We start from the raw sequence: 25098 nt of genomic DNA on the forward strand, positions 1-25098 counted from the left end.
ACTGTGGACTAGGCTTTTTCCTCTGGAAAGGGGTGCAGATTGGTGTTGTAGGGTGGAGCTAGGGGCCATTATGCTGACCCCAGAGAGTTCCTGGGCGTACACACAGGGTACCAATGGGATACTAGGCAGAGTCATGTCATCCATCCATGGAGCCAAGGAGAACCGACAGCAGAGCCCTGCCCTAAACCCACCTTCTTTTATCTCATCCTCCCCACGAAAATTCAATTTATTTTTTATTTCTCTTCTTTCTTTAATAATAAAAATTATATTTTCTCTTTTCATTTCTTTTTATTTGGATCCAGTCTGTATGCAGAAAATTCAATTTATCAACATTTACTATGTGCTAGTCAGTTTCCTAGGCACTGGAAGAATATGAAGTTGAAAAAAAAAAAATCCTTCTCCCAAAGTGAGTGGAGGAATACAGAGAGAAGTGAGCAGAAGACTAAAGCGTAAGGCAGGGTGAGAGCAGTGTAGAGATAAAGCAACCTGCTTTGGAAACACAGTAGAAACAACCCATTTTTAATAGAGGACCAAAGGAGTCTCACAGAGGAGGTGGAATTTGAGCTTGATCCTGAGGGATGGGAAAGATTTTGATTCCCAGCAAAGGTAGGGAAAGGCATGAAGACCTGAGGGAGCGGCATGAAGAGAAGCCTAGGGGTGTGGAACTCAAGGGCGTGCCCATGACAGTCATCTGCAGGCTGCAACCTGTGGTGGACGAAAGATGCAGAGATGGAGGGTGAGTCATGTGGGGCATGTTACACCCCAGCGGATCCTGAATTTAGTCCGAAGGAATTTGAAATGACTCTGCAGACAATAGAGTGCACGGCCAGCCTTTATGGAGGAGAGACGTATCCTCTGTTCTGGGAGCCCAGCTGTGTGGACTGTGCACACAGGAGGGGACGGCTGGAGCTGTGTACATAAACGAGGAGATCCTCACAAGAGGCAGTGCTGTAAAATACCAAAAACTTCTCTCTGCCTTTTCTTTTCTTTTTTTTTTTTTTTTTTGAGACAGAGTCTCACTTTGTTGTCCAGGCTAGAGTGAGTGCCGTGGCATCAGCCTAGCTCACAGCAACCTCAAACTCCTGGGCTTGAGTGATCCTTCTGCCTCAGCCTCCCGAGTAGCTGGGACTACAGGCATGCGCCACCATGCCCGGCTAATTTTTTATATATATATCAGTTGGCCAATTAATTTCTTTCTATTTATAGTAGAGACGGGGTCTCGCTCTTGCTCAGGCTGGTTTTGAACTCCTGACCTTGAGCAATCCGCCCGCCTCGGCCTCCCAAGAGCTAGGATTACAGGCGTGAGCCACAGCGCCCGGCCTCTCTGCCTTTTCTGTTAGGTGAAAGCTCTTGAAAGAGCCTCCACCTTACTGTGAAGGAATAAGCAAGTGCAGTATATGGAGCCACAGTCTTGGCAAAGACTGGCCCAGGCCCGCTTGCCCATGTTGGACTTTGCTCCATTAATTCCTGGCCCTTCACTGCCTGGAAGGGAGTTTGCCCCACTGCACCGTAACCAGCTCTGTTGATCTCTGCGGGCCATCTCCGTGGGTGCACAGCACTCAGAACAGTGTCTCACGCCCAACCAGCACTATATAAGCAACTGTTGTGTCTGGCTGCACTCTGGGCCTCCTAGTCCCACCTGTGCAAGCTGTACGTGAGAGCCCCAGTCCTTGGCTGCAGGCTGCAACGTTCCAGCAAGTTCCCAGTCTAAGCCAAATAGACCCCCATCTAGGCCAAGAGTTCCAACCTGACAAGGTGATTTGGGCTCAGGGGACCCCAATGGCTGGTTTTTCTTGCATTAAAATAGGTTTCCAGATTGGGCACAGTGACTCACACCTGAGATCCTAGCACTCTGGAAGGCCAAGGCTAGTGGATCACTCAAGGTCAGGAGTTTGAAACTAACCTGAGCAAGAGTGAGACCCCATCTTTACTAAAATTAGAAAGAAATTAATTGACCAACTAAAAATATATAGAAAAAATTACCCAGGCATGGTGGCACATGCCTGTAGTCCCAGCTACTCGGGAGGCTGAGGCAGGAGGATCACTTGAGTCCAGGAGTTTCAGGTTGCTGGAGGTAGGCTGATGCCAGAGCACTCTAGCCCAGGCAACAGAGTGAGACTCTGACTCAACAAAACAAAACAAAACAAAAACTAGGTTTTCAGTAACCCCATAGATATAGCAGTACATGAAGGTCTTTCAAGTCAGAAAGAGCCAACAGGTTGTCCAAGTAGTTTCTAGAGTTTCTTGGCTTCACAGCTCAGCATTTCTTTCCTGCATGGGGCTAGGTGTTTCTGTCTTCATTCTTCACCCCATAGTCAGAGTGATTTTCTAAAATGCAAATGCCTCCATGACATCCATATTAGTTATTGATTCTTGTGTAATAAATGACCCCAAACTAACAGCTGAAAACAATAACAATAACCTATTATTATTATTTCTCAGGGAGCTGGCAGTTGGCTGGGCTCAGCTAGGCAGTTCTGATGCAGGGCCTCACCATGGGTGCAGCCAGGCAGTAGCCAAGGCTGGGGTTGTCTGACACCTTGCTCACTCCTGTGACTGGTACCCAGACTGGGAAGACTCAAACAGCTGGGGGATCCTCAGGCAGCTTTCTCTCTTTATGTGGTCTCTACTCGTGGGACCTCCAGTGTGGCAGCTTTGAGACAGCCAGACCTCTTACATAGCGACCCAGAGCTCCCAAAGGAAGAGCCCCTATAGACAGCCAGTCTGAAGCTATATTGCCTTTTCTAGCCTAGCCTTGGAAATGATTCCGTGTCTTTTCCACCACTTTCTATTTCATAGAGCTGACTCACTAACTCTGGCCCACGTTCAAGAGGAGGAGAATTAGACTTTACCTTTTGCAAGGAAGAGTGTCATAGACTTTGCAGACACATTTCAAAACTATGACACTATCCCTCTGCCTAACATCTTTCCATTGTCCCCATGCCTTCAGATGAAATTCAAGCCCCTTTGCAGGCTTTCAAAATCCATTCTGTCCTTTCTTTTTTTTATTATTTTTTTTTGTGCTTTTTTTGTTTGTTTGTTTTTTGTGGTTTTTTTGTTTTTTTGTGGTTTTTTTTGAGACATAGTCTCACTCTGTTGCCCAGGCTAGAGTGCCATGGTGTCAGCCTAGCTCACAGCAACCTCAAACTCCTGGGCTCAAGCAATCCTTCTGCCTCAGCCTCCCTTGTAGCTGGGACTACAGGCACGCGCCACCATGCCCGGCTAATTTTTTCTATTTTTAGTAGACACAGGGTCTCACTCTTGCTCAGGCTGGTCTTCAACCCCTGAGCTCAAACCATCCACCCGCCTCGGCCTCCCAGAGTGCTAGGATCACAGGCATGAGCCACCGAGCCCGGCCATTCTGTCCTTTCTGATCTGGGTCCCGTCTGGCCATCTGGACTGCAGGCTCGTCCATCATTCCATGCCCCTCGTTCTTGACTCCTCATCCCTAAGATCCAGCCATGTCAAGAGTCTTCAAAAATTCTGCCCTGGGCCAGGTACGGTGGCTCACGCCTATAATCCTAGCACTCTTGGAGGCCAAGGCGGGTGGATTGCTTGAGGTCAGTAGTTCGAAACCAGCCTGAGCAAGAGCAAGACCCCGTCTCTACTATAAATAGAAAGAAATTAATTGGCCAGCTAATATATATAGAAAAAATTGGCTGGGCATGGTGGCGCATGCCTGTAGTCCCAGCTACTCGGGAGGCTGAGGCAGGAGGATCGCTTGAGCCCAGGAGTTTGAGGTTGCTGTGAGCTAGGCTGATGCCACGGTACTCACTCTAGCCTGGGCAACAAAGTGAGACTCTGTCTCAAAAAAAAAAAAAAAAATTCTGCCCTGGCACCTAGAATTCAGACTTATATCTGTATATTCATCCTTATATATGAAAAAATCTTTCTGGAAGCTGCTTAAACACATTGTATCTATAGTAGTGTTTAATCTGGGTTCCCCAGAAAACAGATCCTGGTCCTTCATTTGTGAGGTCTAAGTCTAGGGCAGAAAAATGAAGAAAAAGGAAAACAAGAAAGACATGGAAAGATTGAAGGCAATGTGCTACTCTTCTGGCTGCAGCTCACGGCATGACGCCAAGGGACACGCTAGGTCTTTGCAGGTGTGCCCAGTTGGCTCATGGGATAGCTTCAGAAAGGCCCCGTAGAGAGGATGGCAGGGGAATGGGTCCGCCCTGTCCCTCCCACTGCCTGCTTCCTGTTGGTAGAAGTTCGCCTCACAGGGAGCCGATGTACCCCCACTTTTAAGTTGCGTCCTATTATCCTGTGGTGGCCATTTAGGTTGCCCAACCCCATACCCTGTGGTGTGGTGTTTCTTTCAATTCCAGAAGTACAGAGAAGAGCTGAACATTCTAAGTGAGTTTCTGGCCAAAAAGTGTGGGGCAGGGCATGGGGGGTCGGGTATTCCAGGCAGGGATGAATCCGAAGAATCCGACAGCCTACAGTCACCACACCCCCGGGGCAGGCAGGGCAGGATGGGAAGCTGGCAGTGGTGACCAAATCAGAAAAGATGCCAAAAACGTGTGACATATACAGTTACAGGGCACTACAAAGTGCACCATCGAACAGCATGCCTCACACTGTTTGGTGAAAGGACCAATTTACAATGTTTTCCTATCTATCACACTGGTACTCTTGTAGCATACTATAAAAATGAAAATTTTTTTTGAAAACTGACAAAATACATTCTGAGCAGCACAACTACAGAACGTATGAGTCACTCTTGGTGGGGGCAGGAGGATGTTTTATGGCCAAATGAATTCGAGACACAGCGTTTGCCTGCTGTCTCCTCCTCTCTGAGAGCCTCTGTGTGTCCTAGTTTCTAAGAGACTCTGCAGTGAAGAAGCTGGTTCCCTTGTTTAAGCCAGAGTGTATACAATGTGTTCGATCTTAGAACACATTTCTCACAAACAAAAAAAAAAAAAAATCCAGTAAATGTTATGGATTTTCGCACCGGTAAACTGAAGGTACTGGTTTCTTAGGTACATTTCAGGAAACAATTCAATCAACCTACATATCAATATTAAGCAAAGTAGATGGTGCCCAATACTGCCGGGCAGTGTGGTCATTATAGTCTTGAAAGAGAGATAAAAGCATTATGTATGAAACATTTTAACTAGTACAGGATAACATATAGCCAAGGACTAATGAAAATGGCACAGGGTTTAAGTGCCCTAAAAAGATTTAAAAGACAATAGAAAAAAATTGAAAATTTTATCCAAGATCTTCCCATCTAAAAAGCATGAGAGGCCGGGCGCGGTGGCTCACGCCTGTAATCCTAGCTCTCTGGGAGGCCGAGGCGGGCGGATTGCTCGAGGTCAGGAGTTCGAAACCAGCCTGAGCAAGAGCGAGACCCCGTCTCTACTATAAATAGAAAGAAATTAATTGGCCAACTAACATATATAGAAAAAATTAGCCGGGCATGGTGGCGTATGCCTGTAGTCCCAGCTACTTGGGAGGCTGAGGCAGAAGGATTGCTTGAGCCAGGAGTTTGAGGTTGCTGTGAGCTAGGCTGACGCCATGGCACTCACTCTAGCCTAGGCAACAAAGTGAGACTCTGTCTCAAAAAAAAAAAAAATAAAAAAAAATAAAAAAATAAAAAGCATGAGATGGGTGGTGTCAAAGGTAAAACAAAACTCAGTAAAATATTTCATCAAGGTTTATTCTGAGCCAATATGAGGATCATGGCCCAGGGAAAACACAAACCCAAGAAGCCTTGAGCAAATGATCATGAGTTGGTCAGATCATAGTTTGGTTTTATACATTTTAGGGAGGCGGGTGTTACAGGCAAAGACAAACATCAGTACACGGAAGGTATACATTGGTTTGTCCTGAAAAGGCAGGATATCTTGAAGCGGGGACTTAACATGTCTTAAGTACATTCAGAGATTCTTTAATTTGCAATTGATTAAATCAACAAAGTTTCGTCTAAAATCTCGGAGTTAGCAGAAAGGAATGTTTAAGTTAAGATAAAGATGCAATGTTCGAGTCAGGTTGGCAGAGCAAGCCACAGTATACTGGGTCAAAATGACCTGGTTAGCAAGACTGAAGGTCTGTAGGCATGACTTAACTCTTACCTGGCCGTAGGTCCTGTTTATAATTTAGTATCTTATTGCCACAAAGAGTTTGTTTTGTCAGTCTTTCGATCTCTGTTTTAACATTAATGCTGGTCAATTATTGTGTCTAAGCTCCAAAAGAAAGGGCATATAATTAGGCATGTCCTACTCTCCCTCATGTCATGGCCAGGAACTTATTATTATTATTATTATTATTTTTGAGACAGAGTCTCACTTTGTTGCCCAGGCTAGAGTGAGTGCCGTGGCGTCAGCCTAGCTCACAGCAACCTCAAACTCCTGGGCTCAAGCAATCCTTCTGCCTCAGCCTCCCGAGTAGCTGGGACTACAGGCATGCACCACCATGCCCGGCTAATTTTTTCTGTATATATTAGTTGGCCGATTAATTTCTTTCTATTTATAGTAGAGACAGGGTCTTGCTCTTGCTTAGGCTGGTTTCAAACTCTTGACCTTGAGCAATCCACCCGCCTCGGCCTCCCAGAGTGCTAGGATTACAGGCATGAGCCACCGCACCTGGCCCAGAAACTTAGTTTTTAAGGTCCCCTTTTAAGGGTCCTAGGGTCCCCTTTGCCAAGAAGGGGTCTGTTCAGTCGGAAGAGGGCTAAGGATTTTATTTTTAGTTTACAGTGGGAGTGTAAATTAGTACCGACATTTTGGAAAACTATATGCAAGCTCCCCAAAAACTAAAAATAGAATATCATATGATCCAGCAATCCTACTTCTGAGTATTTATGTAAAAGATTTGAAATCAGTTTGTTGAGATTTCTGCACTCCCATGTTCATTACAGCACTATTCACAATAGCCAAGTTATGGAATCAATCTAAGTGCCCATCAACACATGAATGGATAAAGAAAAAGTGGTACATATACACAGTGGAATACCATTCAGGCTTTAAAAAGAAGGAAATTCTGTCATTCCCAACAGCATGGATTGGAGAACATTATGCTAAATGAAATAAGCCAGGCACAAAAAGGCAAATACCACATGTTCTGAATTATTTGTGGAATGTAAAACAATCAAACTCAAAGAAGTGGAGAATAGAGTGGTGATTATAGAGGCTGATGGAAGTGGGGAACCAGGTGATGATGGCCAAGGGTACAAACTCTCAGGTACACAACAGTAATAAGGTAGCTTTCATTTTTTGAGATTTATTGCACAGTATAATGAATATAGTTAAAAACAGTATATTATACATTTCAAAATGGCTAGAAGAGTAAATTTCTAATGTTCTTACCACACAAAAATATGATAAGTATTTAAGGTGATGGATATGTTAATTAGCTTTATTTAATTATTCCACAGTATATTTGTAAATCATAACATCACTCTGTACCCCACAAATATATACAACTATAAATTGTCAGTTTACAATAAAATTTTCCTTAAAATGTAAATAAATTAATTAAAGGCACCAGAAGCAAACAACAGAATTCTACAAATGTTTACCAGACAATTCCAATTGAGTAAACTATTCTAGAACATTAAAAAAGAAAGTTTCCAAATTCTTTTTATGGAGTCATTCTATATTGATACCACACTTAATAAATATATTATAATATAAAAACTTACAGACTAATTTGTGAATATGAATACAAAAGACCTAAATAAAAAGTATCAATAAATATAATTTAGGAACTTGTCAGAAAATAATTTACCAGGACCAAATAGGATTTAAACCTGGAAAGAATGGCTAAATATTAAGAAATCTAGTTATTCAATTTACCAACTTAGCCTACTAATTAATCAAAGTAAAAAAATAAATAAAATTATATATCCAGATACGCTATAAAATCTTTTGATGAAATTAAATATCCTTTCTCAATTTTAAAAAAATTATTTGTTAATAAAGTATAGCCATGCCTATCTACATCTATATATATCTTTTTAGCTATAGAAATTCTAAACCAAAGCCTGGTATCGAGCTTAATGGTGAAGCGCTATAAACAGTTCAATTAAAGTCACAAAGTAGACAAGTTTTTTTTTATTATCATTTCTTCAACTTAACATATTTCTGGATACTCGACAAGGCGGATAGACAAAAGAAATACATATTTGGAAGGAAAAAAGCAAAATTATTTTTCGCAGGTACTATGATTAAGTGGGCAACTATAAAACTATTAGAAGCAATAAAAGAATTCAGTGAGCTGACTATGTAACAAAATATAGATTTTGTAATAATAAATGTCTAAAAATAGACTCCTTGAATAATATTAATAAGAATAGCTTTATTACACATAAACAAGAACATATTTTTTCCTACTAACCAACATGTTTTTTCCCTACTAAATAAAAATCATATTTCACCCTACACAGGCTAAAAATTTAGTCTGCCGCATTTTCACGGATGCTGGCAGAGGACATGAGACTCCTGAGTTCCAGACAAAGGACATGCACAGTAATCACAGTAGTCAGACTATCAGCATTTTCTTTTGACAATTCCCTGAGCTGTAAGGGCAAAAAAGGGCCAAGTGACATCTGCACATGCTTTAGGTGGCATTACTGGAGAAAAACCCTGAGTTAGGGAATCTGAATATTTTATTTTATTTTTATTATTTTTTTTGAATATTTTATACTAGACATTAAGCATGCATGCCCTTGGCTCCAGAGGAAGACACTATCTTTTAAGGCTATTTGCTATGCAAGCACTCTTGAAAAAATAATCTAGAACAAAGGCAAAAGCACAAGATATGTAGAAAGATGAGTGAAAAACCCTGGAGAATTGTCTCCCAATACTATTTATAGAAAACTTTAAATGGCTGGGCGCTGTGGCTCACACCTGTAACCCTAGCACTCTGGGAGGCCGAGGCAGGTGGATTGCTCAAGGTCAGGAGTTTGAGACCAGCCTGAGCAAGAGCGAGACCCCATCTCTACTAAAAATAGAAAGAAATTAATTGGCCAACTAAAATATATATATATAAAAAATTATCTGGGCATGGTGGCACATGCCTGTAGTCCCAGCTACTTGGGAGGCTGAGGGAGGAGGATCGCTTGAGCCCAAGAGTTTGAGGTTGCTGTGAGCTAGGCTGATGCCACGGCACTCTAGCCGGGGCAAGAGAGTGAGACTCTGTCTCAAAAAAAAAAAAAAAAAAAAGAAAGAAAGAAAACTTTAAATGCTACTTAGGGATATAAATGAAGATTACATAAATTGAAAGATCTACCCATATTCTTGGATAATACCACCAAATATATGAAAAGTCAAATTACTCTTAAATTAATCTACAAATTTAATGCTATCCCAATTAAAACACCAACAGGTGGAGCAACAAACACTCTCATTCATTGCTGGTAGAAATAGAAAATGGTACAGCTACTTTGGAAAACAGTTTGGCAGTTTCTTAGAAACCTAAACATAGCCTTACCATATGATCCAATCAGCATGCTGCTAGGTATTTACCCAAACGAGTTGAAAACTTATGTTCACACAAAAACCTAAACACAAATATTTATAGGTGCTTTATTTATAATTGCCAAAACTTAGAAGCAACAAAGATGTTCTTCAGTAGATGAAGGGATAAAGTGTGGTACATTCATATAATGGAATATTATTCAGCAATAAAAACAAATGAGCAGCCGGGCGTGGTGGCTCACGCCTGTAATCCTAGCACTTTGGGAGGCCGAGGCGGGCGGATTGCTCAAGGTCAGGAGTTCGAAACCAGCCTGAGCGAGACCCCGTCTCTACCAAAAATAGAAATAAATTAATTGACCAACTAAAAGTATATATACAAAAAATTAGCCGGGCATGGTGGCGCATGCCTGTAGTCCCAGCTACTCGGGAGGCTGAGGCAGTAGGATCGCTGAGCCCAGGAGATTGAGGTTGCTGTGAGCCAGGCTGACGCCACGGCACTCACTCTAGCCTGGACAACAAAGTGAGACTCTGTCTCAAAAAAAAAAAAAACAAAAAAAACAAAAAAAACAAATGAGCTATCAAGCCACAGAAGCACATGGAGGAGACGTAAATTCGAATTGCTAAGTGAAACACATCGGTATGCAAAGGCTACATACTGTATGATTCCAACTCTCTGACATTCTAGAAAAGGCAAAACTATAGAGATAGTAGTAAGATCAGCTGTTGCCAGGGGGCTGGTGAAGAACCAGGGAGAGAGAAATAGGTGAAGCACAGAGGATTTTCAGGCCAGTGAAATATGTATTCTGCATGCTATCGTAATGATGGATACCCGACATTATGCATTTGTCAAAACCCATAGCATGTACAACACAAAGAGTTAGCCTTAATGTACAGTACAATCTTTAGTTAATAATAATGTATCAATACTGGTTCATCAATTTTAACAAATGCACCTACCAATCCAAGATGTTAAAAATGGGTAAAACTATGGGGTAGGGAGGTGGAAGTGTATAGAAACCTTGTACTTTCTGCTCAATTTTTCTGTAGTTTTCTAAAACTATTCTAAAACAATAGAGTTTGTTAATCTGAAAATTTGAATGAATAAATAAATAATTTAAAATATCAACAGGGATTTTTGTTAATATAAGACAATCTAATTCTAAAGCACATGTGAAAAAATATACATAAAAGAATAATCAAAAAACCCTGAGAGGGCCGGGCGCTGTGGCTCACGCCTGTAATCCTAGCTCTTGGGAGGCCGAGGCGGGCGGATTGCTCAAGGTCAGGAGTTCAAAACCAGCCTGAGCAAGAGCGAGACCCCGTCTCTACTATAAATAGAAAGAAATTAATTGGCCAACTGATATATATATAAAAAATTAGCCGGGCATGGTGGCGCATGCCTGTAGTCCCAGCTACCCGGGAGGCTGAGGCAGAAGGATCACTCGAGCCTAGGAGTTTGAGGTTGCTGTGAGCTAGGCTGACGCCACAGCACTCACTCTAGCCTAGGCAAGAAAGCGAGACTCTGTCTCAAAAAAAAAAAAAAAAAAAAAAAACCCTGAGAGGCCAGGTGCGGTGGCTCACGTCTGTAATCCTAGTTCTCTGGGAGGCTGAGGTGGGCGGATTGTTTGAGTTCAGGAGTTCGAAATCAACCTGAACAAGAGCAAGACCCCGTCTCTACTATAAATAGAAAGAAATTAATTGGACAACTAATATATATATGTATAAAAAAATTAGCCAGGCATGGTGGCGCATGCCTGTAGTCCCAGCTACTTGGGAGGCTGAGGCAGAAGGATTGCTTGAGCCCAGGAGTTTGAGGTTGCAGTGAGCTATGATGACATCACTGCACTCTAGTCTGGGCAGCAGAGCGAGACGTTGTCTCAAAAAAAAAAAAAAAACAAAAACAAGAACTTGTTATAGTGATTGACTGTAAGAAATGGTGGGCCAGTACTCAGAGATAAAAGACTCACCTATGTCTTTTCACTATGTGCATTTATTACTTAGAGAAAGGGGGTGAGGGGAGAGAGAGAAGAGTGAGGGCAGAGGCAAGCTTCCTACAGTCTGGAATGGTTTGGGGAGGTTTCCTGGAGGTGAATTCAAACTGTTTAGAAGAATGGGAAAATCAGAGCAAGCATGGATGAATTTGAGCTGTACATCCTGAGACATAGGCATCAGCTAACTAAGCATCAGATAACTTCAAAACACAGACAAGCAGCCCCCAGTCCCAAGGAGCCCTGTGCACATGTGGGCTGAGCCTCCAGGTTCTGAGATGGGGGTGGGGCAGAGGGAAGAAAACTTTCCCTCTATGTGTGTCTCATCGAATGGGAAAAAAAAAATGACAGGGCTTTAAGGGTTGTTTCAAGAGGCAGCTTAGGGTAATGGAAAGATCACTGATTTGGCAGTTAGTAGAAGCTCCTGAGGTGGGACTTGGCAATGCCATGCTAAAATGAGAGACGTCCTTTCCTCACCGTGTTACTTTCCAAGACCTAGGGTTCCAAGACCCCCATCCTCCAAATAGTTTCAGAGTTTAGGATAAAACTGTTCTTCCCACGTTGCTTCACCTGAGGCCCTGTCCTCCCATCCCATCTGCTCCTGGGATATGGAACCCAAGGGGTAGGGTGAGGACCAGGGTCCTCTGTGTCACTTCAGTGGACCTTGACCACAGGAGGGATGATGTCCCCATGCTGAAAAGAGACTGCGTCACTCCTTCCCCAGGACCCTGGAGCAGCACACATTAGTCTTCATAAAGGTCATATATCTGAGCACCATCCACCTCCTACCTCAAGCAGAAACGTGCTTCTGGTCTCTTCCTGACTCTGGAGAACCTCCACTGAGACTCTGTGGCCTAAAGGTTGATGACCTTTGGTTGGTTTGGCTCAAAATCACTAACTGGAGCCTTCCACTCTTGCCACCTTAGACGAGCTTCTTCTCCTGCTCATCAGCTTCCCACTGTAACTGGGCCCTGGCTCCCAGCTGGAGAGAGTAGTTGTCTGCCTCTTTGCAGATTGCTGCCTTCCAGCACCAAGCTTTCCAGAAATTCCACCCTAAGTTACAGTGTACAATGGTGCCGGGCTTTGGAAAGGCCACACATGGTTTAGACATCCCTCTTTCACTAGCAAAGGTGACCTGCCACTCTCTGTACTACATTTATTCCTATTTTGCTGCAGGAAGCTAGAGGCTGCTCTTCCTTTTTCCAAAGTCCCAGCCCTTCTCGAAACACTTCACTAAGCGCATCCCTAGTAAGAACCTGCTGGAAGGGAGCCTGCTCCACTGCCCCATTTCTACCACTTTCTGAAACACAGAGAAGGCAAAGAGGAATTGTAAACATACTCTCACAGTCACAGACCTCCAACAGAGTGAGACTCTGAAGCCAGTGAACTTAAGGGTCATTCCCTGAGAAATACGGGCAGAGAAACATTCCAAGCTAGTGTCATTCTTTTGTGATGTTGGCAGATCTCTCAGTTGAAACGAAACAAAAAAATTCCAAATACTTTTTAGCATCATAATAAGGACAATTATTTAAGGACATACAGAGCTTTGCTAATGGGGGAAATATTCTTTCCCAGATATGGATTCGGGTGGTACTATCTCTAGACAAACCTTATGTTTGTCTTTGAGAGATGTTCTTATTTGACAGGTCAACTAGTAAAGGAATCGACCATAACAATTCTCCTTGGAGGGAAGATTGGAAATCAATTGGGCACCAACATTCACTGCTAGTCGTAGCACCCAAGTTCATCCTCTCCCTAGAATATGCAGTGTTGGGCAGACTTCAGTTCATTGCCTGTCTGGTGGAAGCCCAGAGTGACACAGAGATTGCAGGACTCAGGAGGGAACCAGGGAGTAAGACTCCTTCCTCTGAAATGGAGTGAGCTTTCCCTAATGGATCCTGTGTCACCTGGTTCTAATCCCAGGCACGATGACAGATCACGGCACCAGGATTCATATGGAACCCAAACAAAATACCAACATTTGTTTTCTAAACTCTGTAAGGGATCAACTAGAAAAATCAGGGCCCAATAAAATACCTCTAACTTTTCCTCATTGCCTAACACAGCTCTTTGAATACAATACACATAGGCAATACATATTTGCTATGCATTTCAACTAAATGGCTTCCATTATCACTGAACATTAATTTATCTGGTTTTATCCTTGTAGCAGATTTCCTCAGTTAAAAGTCCTGAAAAACTCTTTGAAAATGTAAACATCATTAAAATTTCATCCTATGGTTTTCAACTCCCGAGGTCAATAGTGCCAGTATTTTTCATCTCTGTTCAAGTACAAATTAGCTCTTAGATCAGATGGCTGTTGCAGCCCTGTGCTCTTCTTTTCCAGAATAATCGTTTCACTGTGCTTGGAATCAGCACGGCGGCTGTCGGAAGGGGAGGATGCAGGGAAAAGCTGTGAGGAGGCTTTGTGGGTTGGCAGATGCTATGGTTTTCCTCTCGGTGCAGCAGTTGTGTTGAGCTATACATTTTTGCAGACACATTCCTTTGGCAAACAGACTGCTCATTTTGATTTATACTTCCAACAGACTGGTGCCATTATGTGCCAGCAGGGAGAGGGGTGTTTCTCCAGGGACGGGAATCCAAGGCTGACCACTCTCATCAGAGCCAGCCCCTACGGGGTGCAGGCCCCAGGGGAAACCACAAGGGGTCGCCTCTCTGCACAGGTGAAATCTGTGTGTGACAGTATAGGGGCTAGAAGGCTGCCGGCTAGAAGGCTGCTGGCGAGAATGGCTGGAGCTGTGAAAAGGAGAGGCGATTGTAAACTGACTAAGCCACTTCAGCCTCGCACAACTCCTAGGTCCATTTTGAAGTTTAAAAAAGGTGAAATTCGGCCGGGCGCGGTGGCTCAAGCCTGTAATCCTAGCACTCTGGGAGGCCGAGGCGGGCGGATTGCTCAAGGTCAGGAGTTCGAAACCAGCCTGAGCAAGAGCAAGACCCCCGTCTCTACTATAAATAGAAAGAAATTAATTGGCCAACTAATATATATATATAAAAAAATTAGCCGGGCATGGTGGTGCATGCCTGTAGTCCCAGCTACTCGGGAGGCTGAGGCAGCAGGATTGCTTGAGCCCAGGAGTTTGAGGTTGCTGTGAGCTAGGCTGACGCCACGGCACTCACTCTAGCCTGGGCAACAAAGTGAGACTCTGTCTCAAAAAAAAAAAAAAAAAAGGTGAAATTTAGCTGCTCCCTTGCAACCTTGCTACCAGATCAAAATGAAAATAAGCCTCAAGTCAAATACATACAAAAGGCCCAGTGTGGTGGCTCATGCCCGTAATTCCAGCGCTTTGGGAGGCTGAGGCAGGAGGATTGTTTGAGGCCAGGAGTTTTAGACTACACTGGACAACATAGCAAGACCCCAGCTCTTCAAAAAATCAAAAGAATTAGCTGGGTGTGGTGGTGCATGCCTGTACCAGCTACTCAGGAGGCTAAGGCAGGAGGATTGCTTAAGCCTAGGAGTTCAAGGCTGCAGTGAGCTACGGTCACACCACTGCACTCCAGCCTGAGTGACAGAGCAAGACCCTGCCTCTAAAAAATATATAAATAAATAAATAGCAAATATATACAAAAATTTCTTAAGCAGTTTTTATCAAACTGGTAGAGAACAGTTCATATAACTTGTTATGTAAACACAATGAACTCCCAGCTCTTCAAATATTCTGCAAGGGAGGCAGGCACAGCATTCCAAGGGAAGGATTCTGTTACCCTAAGGGTCAATATTGGGCAACCAGAAATCTTCCTAGACCAATAGCTGGACACAGGTCCACAAAGGGAGAATTCCTTTGGGAAAGAAACCAGGTCTTATTCACACTCTCTTCCCCTGTTGTAGACTGTCCACAAAGCAGGCCACCAACATTTCTTGCCAGGCCATCAAGAGGTAGAGTGTAGTTCTCATTCCCTTGAATCTGGGCTGGTCTTGTGATTTGCTGTGACCAGTAGAAGCTGCTGGAAGTGACATTGTGCCAATCCTAGCCCCAGACTATCTGAAGACTGACAGCTTCTTTCATCCTCTTGGAAGCCAGCCACCATGTAAAGAAGTCTGGAGAAAGAGGCCACATGGACAGAGTGGAGCCCTGGAGGATGAAAGAGAAACAGAGGCCCAGCCAGTCCCTGGCCACTCCAGCCACACCAGTTAAGGCACCACCGAGTGAGCCTATCTTGGACCTTCTAGCCTTAGCTGAGCTACCCCAGCCAGGACTACAAGGAGCAGACATGAGCCAGCCCTTCCAAACCCTGCCAAAATTGCAGAATCAGGAGCAAATAAATAGTTGTTTTTTCCATCCACTGAGTCTGGAGGTGGTTTATGACATAGCATTAGGTAACTGAATACCCCATTCTGCCTGCCCCAGCACAAAGCCACTCACATACATAGGAGTAGCACAAAGATAGGCTAAGTACAGATATCACCTCCTCCAAGAAGCCTCTCTTAATCTCCCAGACTTTGATGCCTCCTTCCTTATAAGATGCTAATATCCTGCACATTGCTCTATTATGACTCTTCCAACATTGTTTATTATAACAACAATGATAAATGTACTATGTGCCTGTGCCTCCCCCATCCATTTGGCTTAGGGTCAGGAAGCATGTTACCTCCATGTTCGTATCCTCAATGCCTTAACTATTTATTGAAGGAATAATTCACTGAATAAATAAATGGAAAGTGAGATATAGGTCAGAGTGTAGACACCCCCCAGAAAGAACAATCGTACATAACTTTAACTTTGTAAACCAACAACACAATCGGGAACAATCAAAATCCAAAGGGAATCCAAGCCAACGATATCATTCTCCACTCCCCAGGAATCCGACCTGAGCCCCTAATCAAGGGAGACTTGAGTTTCTGTCTCCTCTCTCAGAGTCCCTCCAGGGAGGTAGCTAAAAACCTGGCAAGGCCAAGATGCAGCTGTCAGGAAAGAAGGGACTTGGGACATGAGCTGTGCACGCATGGGACAGCCAGGCCCTGGAGATTGTCGGCCATGTGGGGCCCAGGCAGGCAGAGGTGATAACAGGGTCATAGCTAAGAACTGTGGGAATCATCACTGCTGGCGGCCCAGTTGGTGTCACTAGAACACACCTCCCAGGGGTGGTTCCAATGGGAAAGGTCTCCAGCCCCTTCCTGGTGTGAGCCAGCCCCCAAGGGAAGCACATTTTCTCTAAACCCCTTCCTCACATCCCTCCTCCCACCGTGTACACACATGCACACACACACATCCCTGCCTGGACACTACCTGCACACTTTCACCTGCACTGTGAACAGGGAAGACAATGACTTCAATACCCAGGTCTCTCTGAGATGACGGTTCCCACAGGTTGGGACCTGGAGCAGAGAGAAAGGCTGGACAGCAATGCCAGGAATCCAGGGCTTTGCACCTTGCTGCGTGACCCTGAATCTGTCATCTTTCATTTTTTGTGTGGTATAAACTCAGACTGAGGGCTTGTTCATTTGTTTTTTTCATGAACTAGTCAGACAGTTGAGAATCTGATGCTATCACTTAGATTTCCTGATATCCAACTGTCCATCCTCCCCCACCCCCGAAAAGAGAAGGCCATTGTATCTACTCCAGGCTTTTTGAAATAGTTAATCATTGAGCTCATCAGAAGCACCTGGAATTTGACAGGTTGAAATAATCGTCTCTAGGTAGGTCATAAGATACTATGGTGCTTTTGTACTGTGTCGACTTAGCTAAGCTAGAACTGTTTCCCAGAATCCCCTTGCCTGTGAGGTTCTGGATCAGGGTTGCCCTCCAGGGAAATGTGCATGGGATCGAGCCGGTGGAAGGGAAGCAGCAGCGATTACCAGGAGGGTCAGGTGTGAGACTTCAGGCCATGCACCAGTTGGTAGGTGTCGCTGCTCACCTGCTGGCTTCTCCCATCAGCAAGGGCAGTAACAGGACAGTGGCAAGGCTGCAGTTTCCCCAGGTCCTGTTGGATCACCCCCTTTAGGTCTTCGAGTCCCAGGCCAGGCATGTCTGCAGTTCCACAGTGCAGGGTACCAGCCTCTTCCCACGTTATTAGGATCAGATGTAGTGGGATGGGCGGGTGGGTTTGGGTTCTGCCTTGACTTTATGGGTATGCTCAAATTTGTCCTCACGGGTTCCAGTTTATTCCTGTGGATTCCTGTTAGTCCTCACTTCGCCCTGCCCAGCTTTTCTTCCCAATTATCTGCCCCGCTAGCCTTTGGCAACCTGGTGCCCACAACCAGAGACAGGGCCTTCTGTGGACATCTTCACCTATTGTGTAAGTGCCAACCCATGTGATAAAGTCCTTATTCTATGTCACTCATAGTCCTTCTGCTTGCCGGATGGAATCCCAACTGTTAATACTTATGACAGGCCAGGCGCAGTGGCTCACGCCTGTAATCCTAGCACTCTGGGAGGCCAAGGCTGCCGGATTGCTCAAGGTCAGGAGTTTGAAACCAGCCTGGGCAAGAGCAAGACCCCATCTCTATTATAAAAATAGAAAGAAATTAATTGACCAACTAATATATATATAGAAAAAAATTAGCCAGGCATGGTGGCGCATGCCTGTAGTCCCAGCTACTCGGGAGGCTGAGGCAGCAGGATTGCTTGAGCCCAGGAGTTTGAGGTTGCTGTGAGCTAGGCTGATGCCACGGCACTCACTCTAGCCCGGGCAACAAAGCGAGACTCTGTCTCAAAAAAAAAAAAAAAAATACTTATGACAGTATTTTTCTGCCTCAAAAGTGTGGTTCTGTAGGTGAATAAATAAACAAATGTGGTATACCCATACAGTGGACTATTCAGCCTTTAAAAGGAAAAAAAAAACCTGACACAAGCTACAACATGGATGAACCTGGACATTATGCTAAGTGAAGAAATCCAAACACAAAAAAGGCATGCACTATTTGATCCCACTTATGCGAGAGACCTGGAATAGTCAAATTTATGAAGAGATAAAGTAGAAGGGTGGTTGACTGGGCATGGGGGAAGTGGGGAGTCATTCTTTAATGTTAGCTTGTATAGAGGTGATAAGGAAACCTCCATCTATTACTTGGCATTAGCCACTGGAGACCCCCACCATTCATGGAGGACCCGCATCCCCATAGTACTAACCTGTTACCTGGCCCAGCAACTAATCTATTACCTGGCATCAACATAACACTAAGCCTATTACCTGGCGCATCAACTAACCTACACCTGATATCCCACTCCTTGGGCCACCCCAACTTAATAAAAGTGGGAAAAATCGGACGGGGCTCAGAATTTGGTGGCGAGGCCCCTCTGAGCCCACCAGCAAAGTAAACTTTGATTCTCTGACTCTCTGTGTGCCACTCGGTTTGTCCTTGGGGCCACCCGCTGTAACACTTGCTATAACAGAGGGTCAATCTGGGGAAATGAAAAAGTCCTGGAGGTGAATGGTGGTGATGGTCACACGACAACGTGAACGTGCTTAATGCCACAGAATTGTACACTCAAAAATGGCTAAAATAGGATATTTATTATACACAATTTAATACGCATATTTACACATATATACACATGTTTAATATACATATTATATTATGTATATTTGATCACAATTTAAGATGTGGTACTTATTTGATAGTTTGACAAATGAGAAAATTCTCCTCCCCCATCTCCTGTTTCCCTACACCTCATCTCAATTTCTCTCTAAATCTGAACATTTGGCACATATGTGCCACCTGGTATACTAGATGTAGGCCAAAGATGTCACTATTTAAAAAGCCAGAAAAAGAAAAGCTTGCTGCCCTACAGTGCCTGCAAGGTGGCAGCCTGGGGACAAACTTTATAGACACTGAACTTCCCAGTACCGAAGTCGCAGGGCCAGCTGCGCAACTGGCACGCAAGCACGCCGTCCCTGCCAAGTGAAGCAGTTGGGTTAAAAACATTAATTATTTGAGTAGACATTTCAGAACAGCTCTAGAAGGGGAAAAAATAATCGATGACTAAAAATAGGTCAAAAATAAAAGTAAAAGCCTGAGCAAGAGCGAGACCCCATAGCTACTAAAAATAGAAAAATTTAGCCAGGCATGGTGGCACATGCCTGTAGTCCCAGCTACTCAGGAGGCTGAGGCAGGAGGTTCGCTTGACCCCAGGACTTTGAGGCTGCTGTGAGCTAGGCTGATGCCACGGCACTCTTGCCAAGGCAACAGAGTGAGACTCTGTCTCAAAAAAAAAAAAACAAAATAAAACAAACAAACAAACAAAAAGTATGACACCTTAAAATCTGTACCCCCATAATATGCCGAAATAAAAAAAGTAAAAAATAAATAAATAAAAGTAAAAAAGCACTGATTTCCTATTTCTATCTGGACTTTCCCAGTGCCTTTAGATCATCAAATCTGATCCTGAGCCTCCATCTCTGCCCTAAAAATACCTAATCTTCATTCACAGTCTCTTTCCTGAACCTCTCACTCTGTCCCATCCTATATTCCACGGCCAGTCTTACTGAATTTGTAGTTTAGGTCTCCTTTTCTCACCTCACCATTGGAGACTCGCACTTGGCATCACCTGAGTGGCTTTGGCATTGCTTTGGTTTGGTTTGGGTTTTGCCTTTTTAACCACAACTTAGTTTCCCCCAGCATTTGGCCACCATGACCTGGGCTCTGCTGGTATCTCGTAGCTCCTATCCCAGTAGATCCCCCCCCCCCCGCCCAGATTGCAGACACTTTTGCATATTTCTTGGGCTGTAGCTATTCTTGCACTATTCCCTGCTCCTTACGAGGAGGCTTAGTGAAGTGGTGGGTGTTAGGGATGTGGAATGAGCAAGGTATGCCCTCACGAAGCTTCCACTCTAATCAGAGAGAGAGAAGGACTATAAATACATAATGCAACTTTTTTTTTTTTTTTTTTTTGAGACAGAGTCTCCCTTTGTTGCCCAGGCTAGAGTGAGTGCCATGGCGTCAGGCTAGCTCACAGCAACCTCAAACTCCTGGGCTCAAGCGATCCTCCTGCCTCAGCCTCCCGAGTAGCTGGGACTACACATAATGCAACTTAAGATAGAGATAGCAGGGTAGGGGAATGCCCTGCACCAGCGATGAGGGGAAGGAGTCTGGTAATGTCTACTTTTAGATCAAGAAGATCCCTCCAAGCAGGTGGTATTCGAGCTGAGACTTGAAAAGAAAAGAACCTGCCTTGAGAAGATCTGAGGAAAGAGTGTTCTAGGCAGAGTGAACAAGGAACGTGGAGTGTTGGGGCAGGAGCTGGCTGGGACTGTGAGGAGATAAGGTTTGAGAGACTGCAGCAATACGTGAAGGACTGTTTGTTCAGGCAGGTTGTGCCTCGGGAAAAGACATGCAGATGAACCTTTCTGAGGATGCTCCCAGTGCAGAGAAAATAGAATGGGAGAGGAGAGCAGAATGGCAGCGGAGAGACTGAAGATGCGAATGCAGAAAAGTCTAGGTGAGACTGAACAGTGACCAGAGTGTGGCAGAAGGGGTGGAAATGAGGGAAGTGATGAGAAGCGGTTAGATTTGGGACATATTTGAAGAGAGAGATGACAGGTACTGCTAATACACTGGGAATGGGAGCTTGGGAACAGAATGAAATCAAGAATCTTAAGAAATTTTGGGCTGGGCGAGGTGGCTCATGCCTGTAATCCTAGCACTCTTGGGAGGCCAGATTGCTCGAGGTCAGGAGTTCGAAACCAGCCTGAGCAAGAGCGAGACCCCGTCTCTACTATAAATAAGAAGAAATTAATTGGACAACTAATATATATAGAAAAAATTAGCTGGGCATGGTGGCGCATGCCTGTAGTCCTAGCTACTCGGGAGGCTGAGGCAGGAGGATCGCTTGAGCCCAGGAGTTTGAGGTTGCTGTGAGCTGGGCTGACGCCATGGCACTCACTCTAGCCTGGGCAACACAGCGAGACTCTGTCTCAAAAAAAAAAAAAAAAAGAAAGAAAGAAAGAAATTTTGCCCTGAGCACCGATGAATGGTATCAGACAGGGAGATTTGGAAGAGGAGCAGGTTTGGCAGGGGAAAATGAAGGATTCTGCTGTGGGCACCCACATACAGAGGTTGTAACAGCAAATGACCTGGAGAAAAAAAAAAAAAAGATTTTCTTTCTCTTTAACACTTCCCTCACTCTTTTTGGGAACTGCAGCCTGGCCTGCGGATTAAGGCTTTTGTTAAAGCTCCCAGGTGGTGGTGGCCATGTTGCAGCCCCCAAGGTGGACAGCTGGTGGAGTTCACCGGCTTTGTCTTTGGCAGAGATGGGAGGATTAGAATAGTTAGCCACTGTAATTGTTTGAACTGAGAACGCGCCCTTTAAAAGTTCTGTATTTCCACCTACGTTCAGGAAATTTGGGATTTTGAAACAAGTCTACCATCTTTCCTCCTTTGCAAAGTAAACTCTCTTTTCTTCCTCCCCAAACTGCTTGTCCTCATTCTTCTGATTTGGCCTTGTAGACAAGTGGCCGAGCTTTTGGTAACAAGGTGATGTGGTCAATTATAGGTAAGAGTCTCGAGATGAAGAGAGAAATTCAAACCAATGATATAAACATGGGAGTCACAGCCAGAGAGAGAGCAATAAAAGCTGTTGTAAGGTTTTTCGGTGGTGGCGAAAAGAAAAGAGACACAGAAAGAGAAAGAGTAGGGGGGGCCAAACCACGTGGCTTTATTATACACTCGTGGACGAGGTTCTGGGGCCCCAAGAGCGGGGGCCCCGGAAGTCGCCGCAGTTTGAAGGGGCTGAGGCCTTTTATACCCTTTGGGCGGGGCTAGGGACTTGTGGCGGGAAGAGCTGGGATTCTCTATTGTGACCTTGGAAGGTCGTTGAGAAATAGGAGGGGATGGAGGTATTGTGGAATCCAGGAGCGAATCCAGGTGGAGATCTGGGTGTGGTTCCTCTCAGTGGGGCCTGGCAGTTTGTCCTTGGCAGGTCAGGTCACTAAGCATTTTCTTTTTCCATCTAGGGAGGGGAGGGGGCCCCTGCCACCAGCCTTACAGCTGTGACCTAAAATAAAATCTTTTTTTGAGAGAGAGAGAGAGAGAGTCACACTCTGTTACCCCAGGCTAGAGTGCTCTGGCATCAGCCTAGCTCACAGCAACCTCAAACTCCTGGGCTCAAGCAATCCTCCTGCCTCAGCCTCCTGAGTAGCTAGGACTACAGCCATGCGCCACCATGCCCGGCTAAATTTTTTTTTCTATATATTTTTAGTTGACCAATTAATTTCTTTCTATTTTTAGTAGAGACGGGGTCTCGCTCTTGCTCAGGCTGGTTTTGAACTCCTGACCTTGAGCGATCTTCCCACCTTGGCCTCTCAGAGTGCTAGGATTACAGGCGTGAGCCACTGCGCCCTGCCCAGAAGGATCTCTTGAGCCCAGGAGTTTGAGGTTGTTGTGAGCTAGGCTGACGCCACAGCACTCTAGCCCAGGCAACAGAGTGAGACTGTCTTGGGAAAAAAAATTATTTTACAGAGTCTGGCTTATTTTTCCATTGACAAAGCCTTGAGCCTGACAGCAGTCGCTTGAACACGGCCAGCATGGACAGAGAAGGATGCCTGAAGGAACCCAGCAGAGCAACAGGGCACCGTGTTTAGAGGCCAGCCCTGGGAGGGAAGGTGGGAAGGACATCAAGAGAGTGGGGTGTTCTTGAGGCCAAACAGACAAATTAGAGCCCAAAGTAGAAGAAATTGTAATCCCCCTTTACAGGCTCTATTTATAAAGCAGATAGAAAGTTTTGCCAAGGTGTTTGGACTCCAAACCACCTGTAAACTTACCAGAACATCTTGGCTATGATGAGAACACTAAGTCTCAGAATCAATCCAACTCCACACACAATTGACTGGTGTTCAGATTATCTCAGATCCAGAAATCTAAAAGCAAATCGTGTCACATTCACCAATATAAAACCATTGTCCCATTGTCCCTAGAAAGGGTCAGCCCTTCTAGGAACTTCAGAGTGGTTACTTTTAAGTATACAACCAACAGAGTCTATAGATAACAAATAGTTCTTTAGCAAAACAGCAAAGTTTGCTTTGCTTTTCTTTTTTTAAACAAGTCATATAATTTGCCTTGGTATGCAGGAGAATGTTTTTGTTTTGGGAACCAAACTCCATACTCAAAAAAAAAAAAAAAAAAAAGTTGTTGTCTTTTTTATCTAATATTTCTCTGAAATTCAATTTAGGTCCCAAAGACTTTTTGCCTAAGGCTTCAAACTGGGTCCTGTGTGCAGTGACTTTTAGCAGGAGGCCCTGGAGTGGTGGGGTAGCCCGGGCATGGAGGAGACCTATGTCCTATTTCCTTCTGTTCTTATCTCAACGTACTGAGGGCATCTTCAGCCCACCAAGGGCACTGGCACGGTCAAAAGAAGGACAAAGTATTTGAAAGTAGATTTATTTCTAAAAGTTCAAGCTGTATTATTGCCGTAAGTATAAGAGAACGTATTGAAATAGAACAATTGTTTGTTCTATTGTTGCCCAAAGGTTTGATTTTGGGGGAAAAAACATACTATAGCAGCAAACGAAATCTTCGGTTGAGTCTAAGGAGAGTATTTCTGAGAACACAGTTTATTTCCTATGTTGCCAAGGTAACTGGAACATCAGCCCCACCCATCTTAAGTGCACACCACGTGGACACAGAAGCAGGACAGTTTGTACGTAGACAGGTTTCTGCTGGGTTTATCATGTGGCAATGACCGTCACAGGTGTCTGGGAGTGACTTTGACAAATTAGACGTGTCACCATGCAATCCTGAAAACAGACTTTTTTTTTTTAAAAGCCAAAGAACACAGAGGAAATGGCCTTATACCAGAAGAAGTAAGATAAATGTGTAGAGGGGGAAAAAACTTAACTCACATTAGGAGGCAAGTAGACCTCTTTAACTACAAATGTGAGAGAGGAAATGCATTTGGGGAAGATAAGCAAGCAGAGTCCAGTCCATATGATAAACAATCTCAGATCTGAGTCAACGGTCCAGTTGAACCCGAGTAGGCAGGATAATAGATACAGGCACGGACCTGGAAACCAGGCATTGCTGGAGTCCAGCCCCAGCTCTGCTGTTCCCTGTTTAGGGAAGTTATTAATCCGCACTGAGACTCAGTTTGCGCCGCTATGGTAAAAACACCTCCCTCGCATGTTCAGGAGAATTAGAAGAGACAACATATGGAAGCAAGTCACCACAGTGCCTGGCACACAGCAAATTCTCAATTAATGAAAATAAGCATAATGATAGCTAGTTCCAAGTGAGACACCAAGTGAAAATTCAGTAAGAGAGACCTGGATGACAAAGAGATTAAAATTATATCATATAATGAACTGAAGTTTTTATCATGGAAAAAAAAGATTCAAGAACTATCTTTAAAAAAAAAAAATACAGGGTCTAGTCCTATTGCACAGGTGGGAGTGTAGTGGCTATTCACAAGTGCAATCTTACTGCACTGCAGCCTCAGATTCCTGGGCTCAAGGGATCCTCCTGCCTCAGCCTCCCGAGTAGCTGGGACAACAGCAGCAAGCCACCAAATTCAGCTCAAGAGCTCTCTGGAATCTACTGGTATGAGGGGCTTGAAGCTAAGCAAATTTAAAAGTGTTTTATATTCCTCCAATGGATGCTTTCAGATCAAAGATAAAAGATAAAGGGAGATAAACAGTAGCCCTGAATAAGGAAGACTTTCCGTCTGAAGCGATGCCTTGATAAGCAGTGCATTCCCCAGGATGGCAGCTGCTCTGGCTAAGGGGGAATGACCTTC

General features: G+C 44.4%; 2 protein-coding genes across 2 annotated transcripts in view; both read left to right on the forward strand.

Moving 5' to 3' along the window:
- Positions 1–17374, forward strand: part of LOC105885143 (centromere protein T-like) — a 52848-nt gene extending 35474 nt beyond the window's left edge. The window contains 2 exon segments of the mRNA XM_076001224.1: positions 15450–15578; positions 17115–17374. Of these exon segments, the coding sequence (XP_075857339.1) occupies positions 15450–15578; positions 17115–17374 (389 nt within the window).
- Positions 1–25098, forward strand: part of LOC105885144 (UPF0235 protein C15orf40 homolog) — an 82972-nt gene that overhangs the window by 40625 nt on the left and 17249 nt on the right. The gene's annotated exons all lie outside the window — the stretch shown is intronic.

This window comes from Microcebus murinus, chromosome 4, assembly GCF_040939455.1.
Source record: "Microcebus murinus isolate Inina chromosome 4, M.murinus_Inina_mat1.0, whole genome shotgun sequence".
In the NCBI taxonomy this organism is placed as follows: Eukaryota; Metazoa; Chordata; class Mammalia; order Primates; family Cheirogaleidae; genus Microcebus; species Microcebus murinus.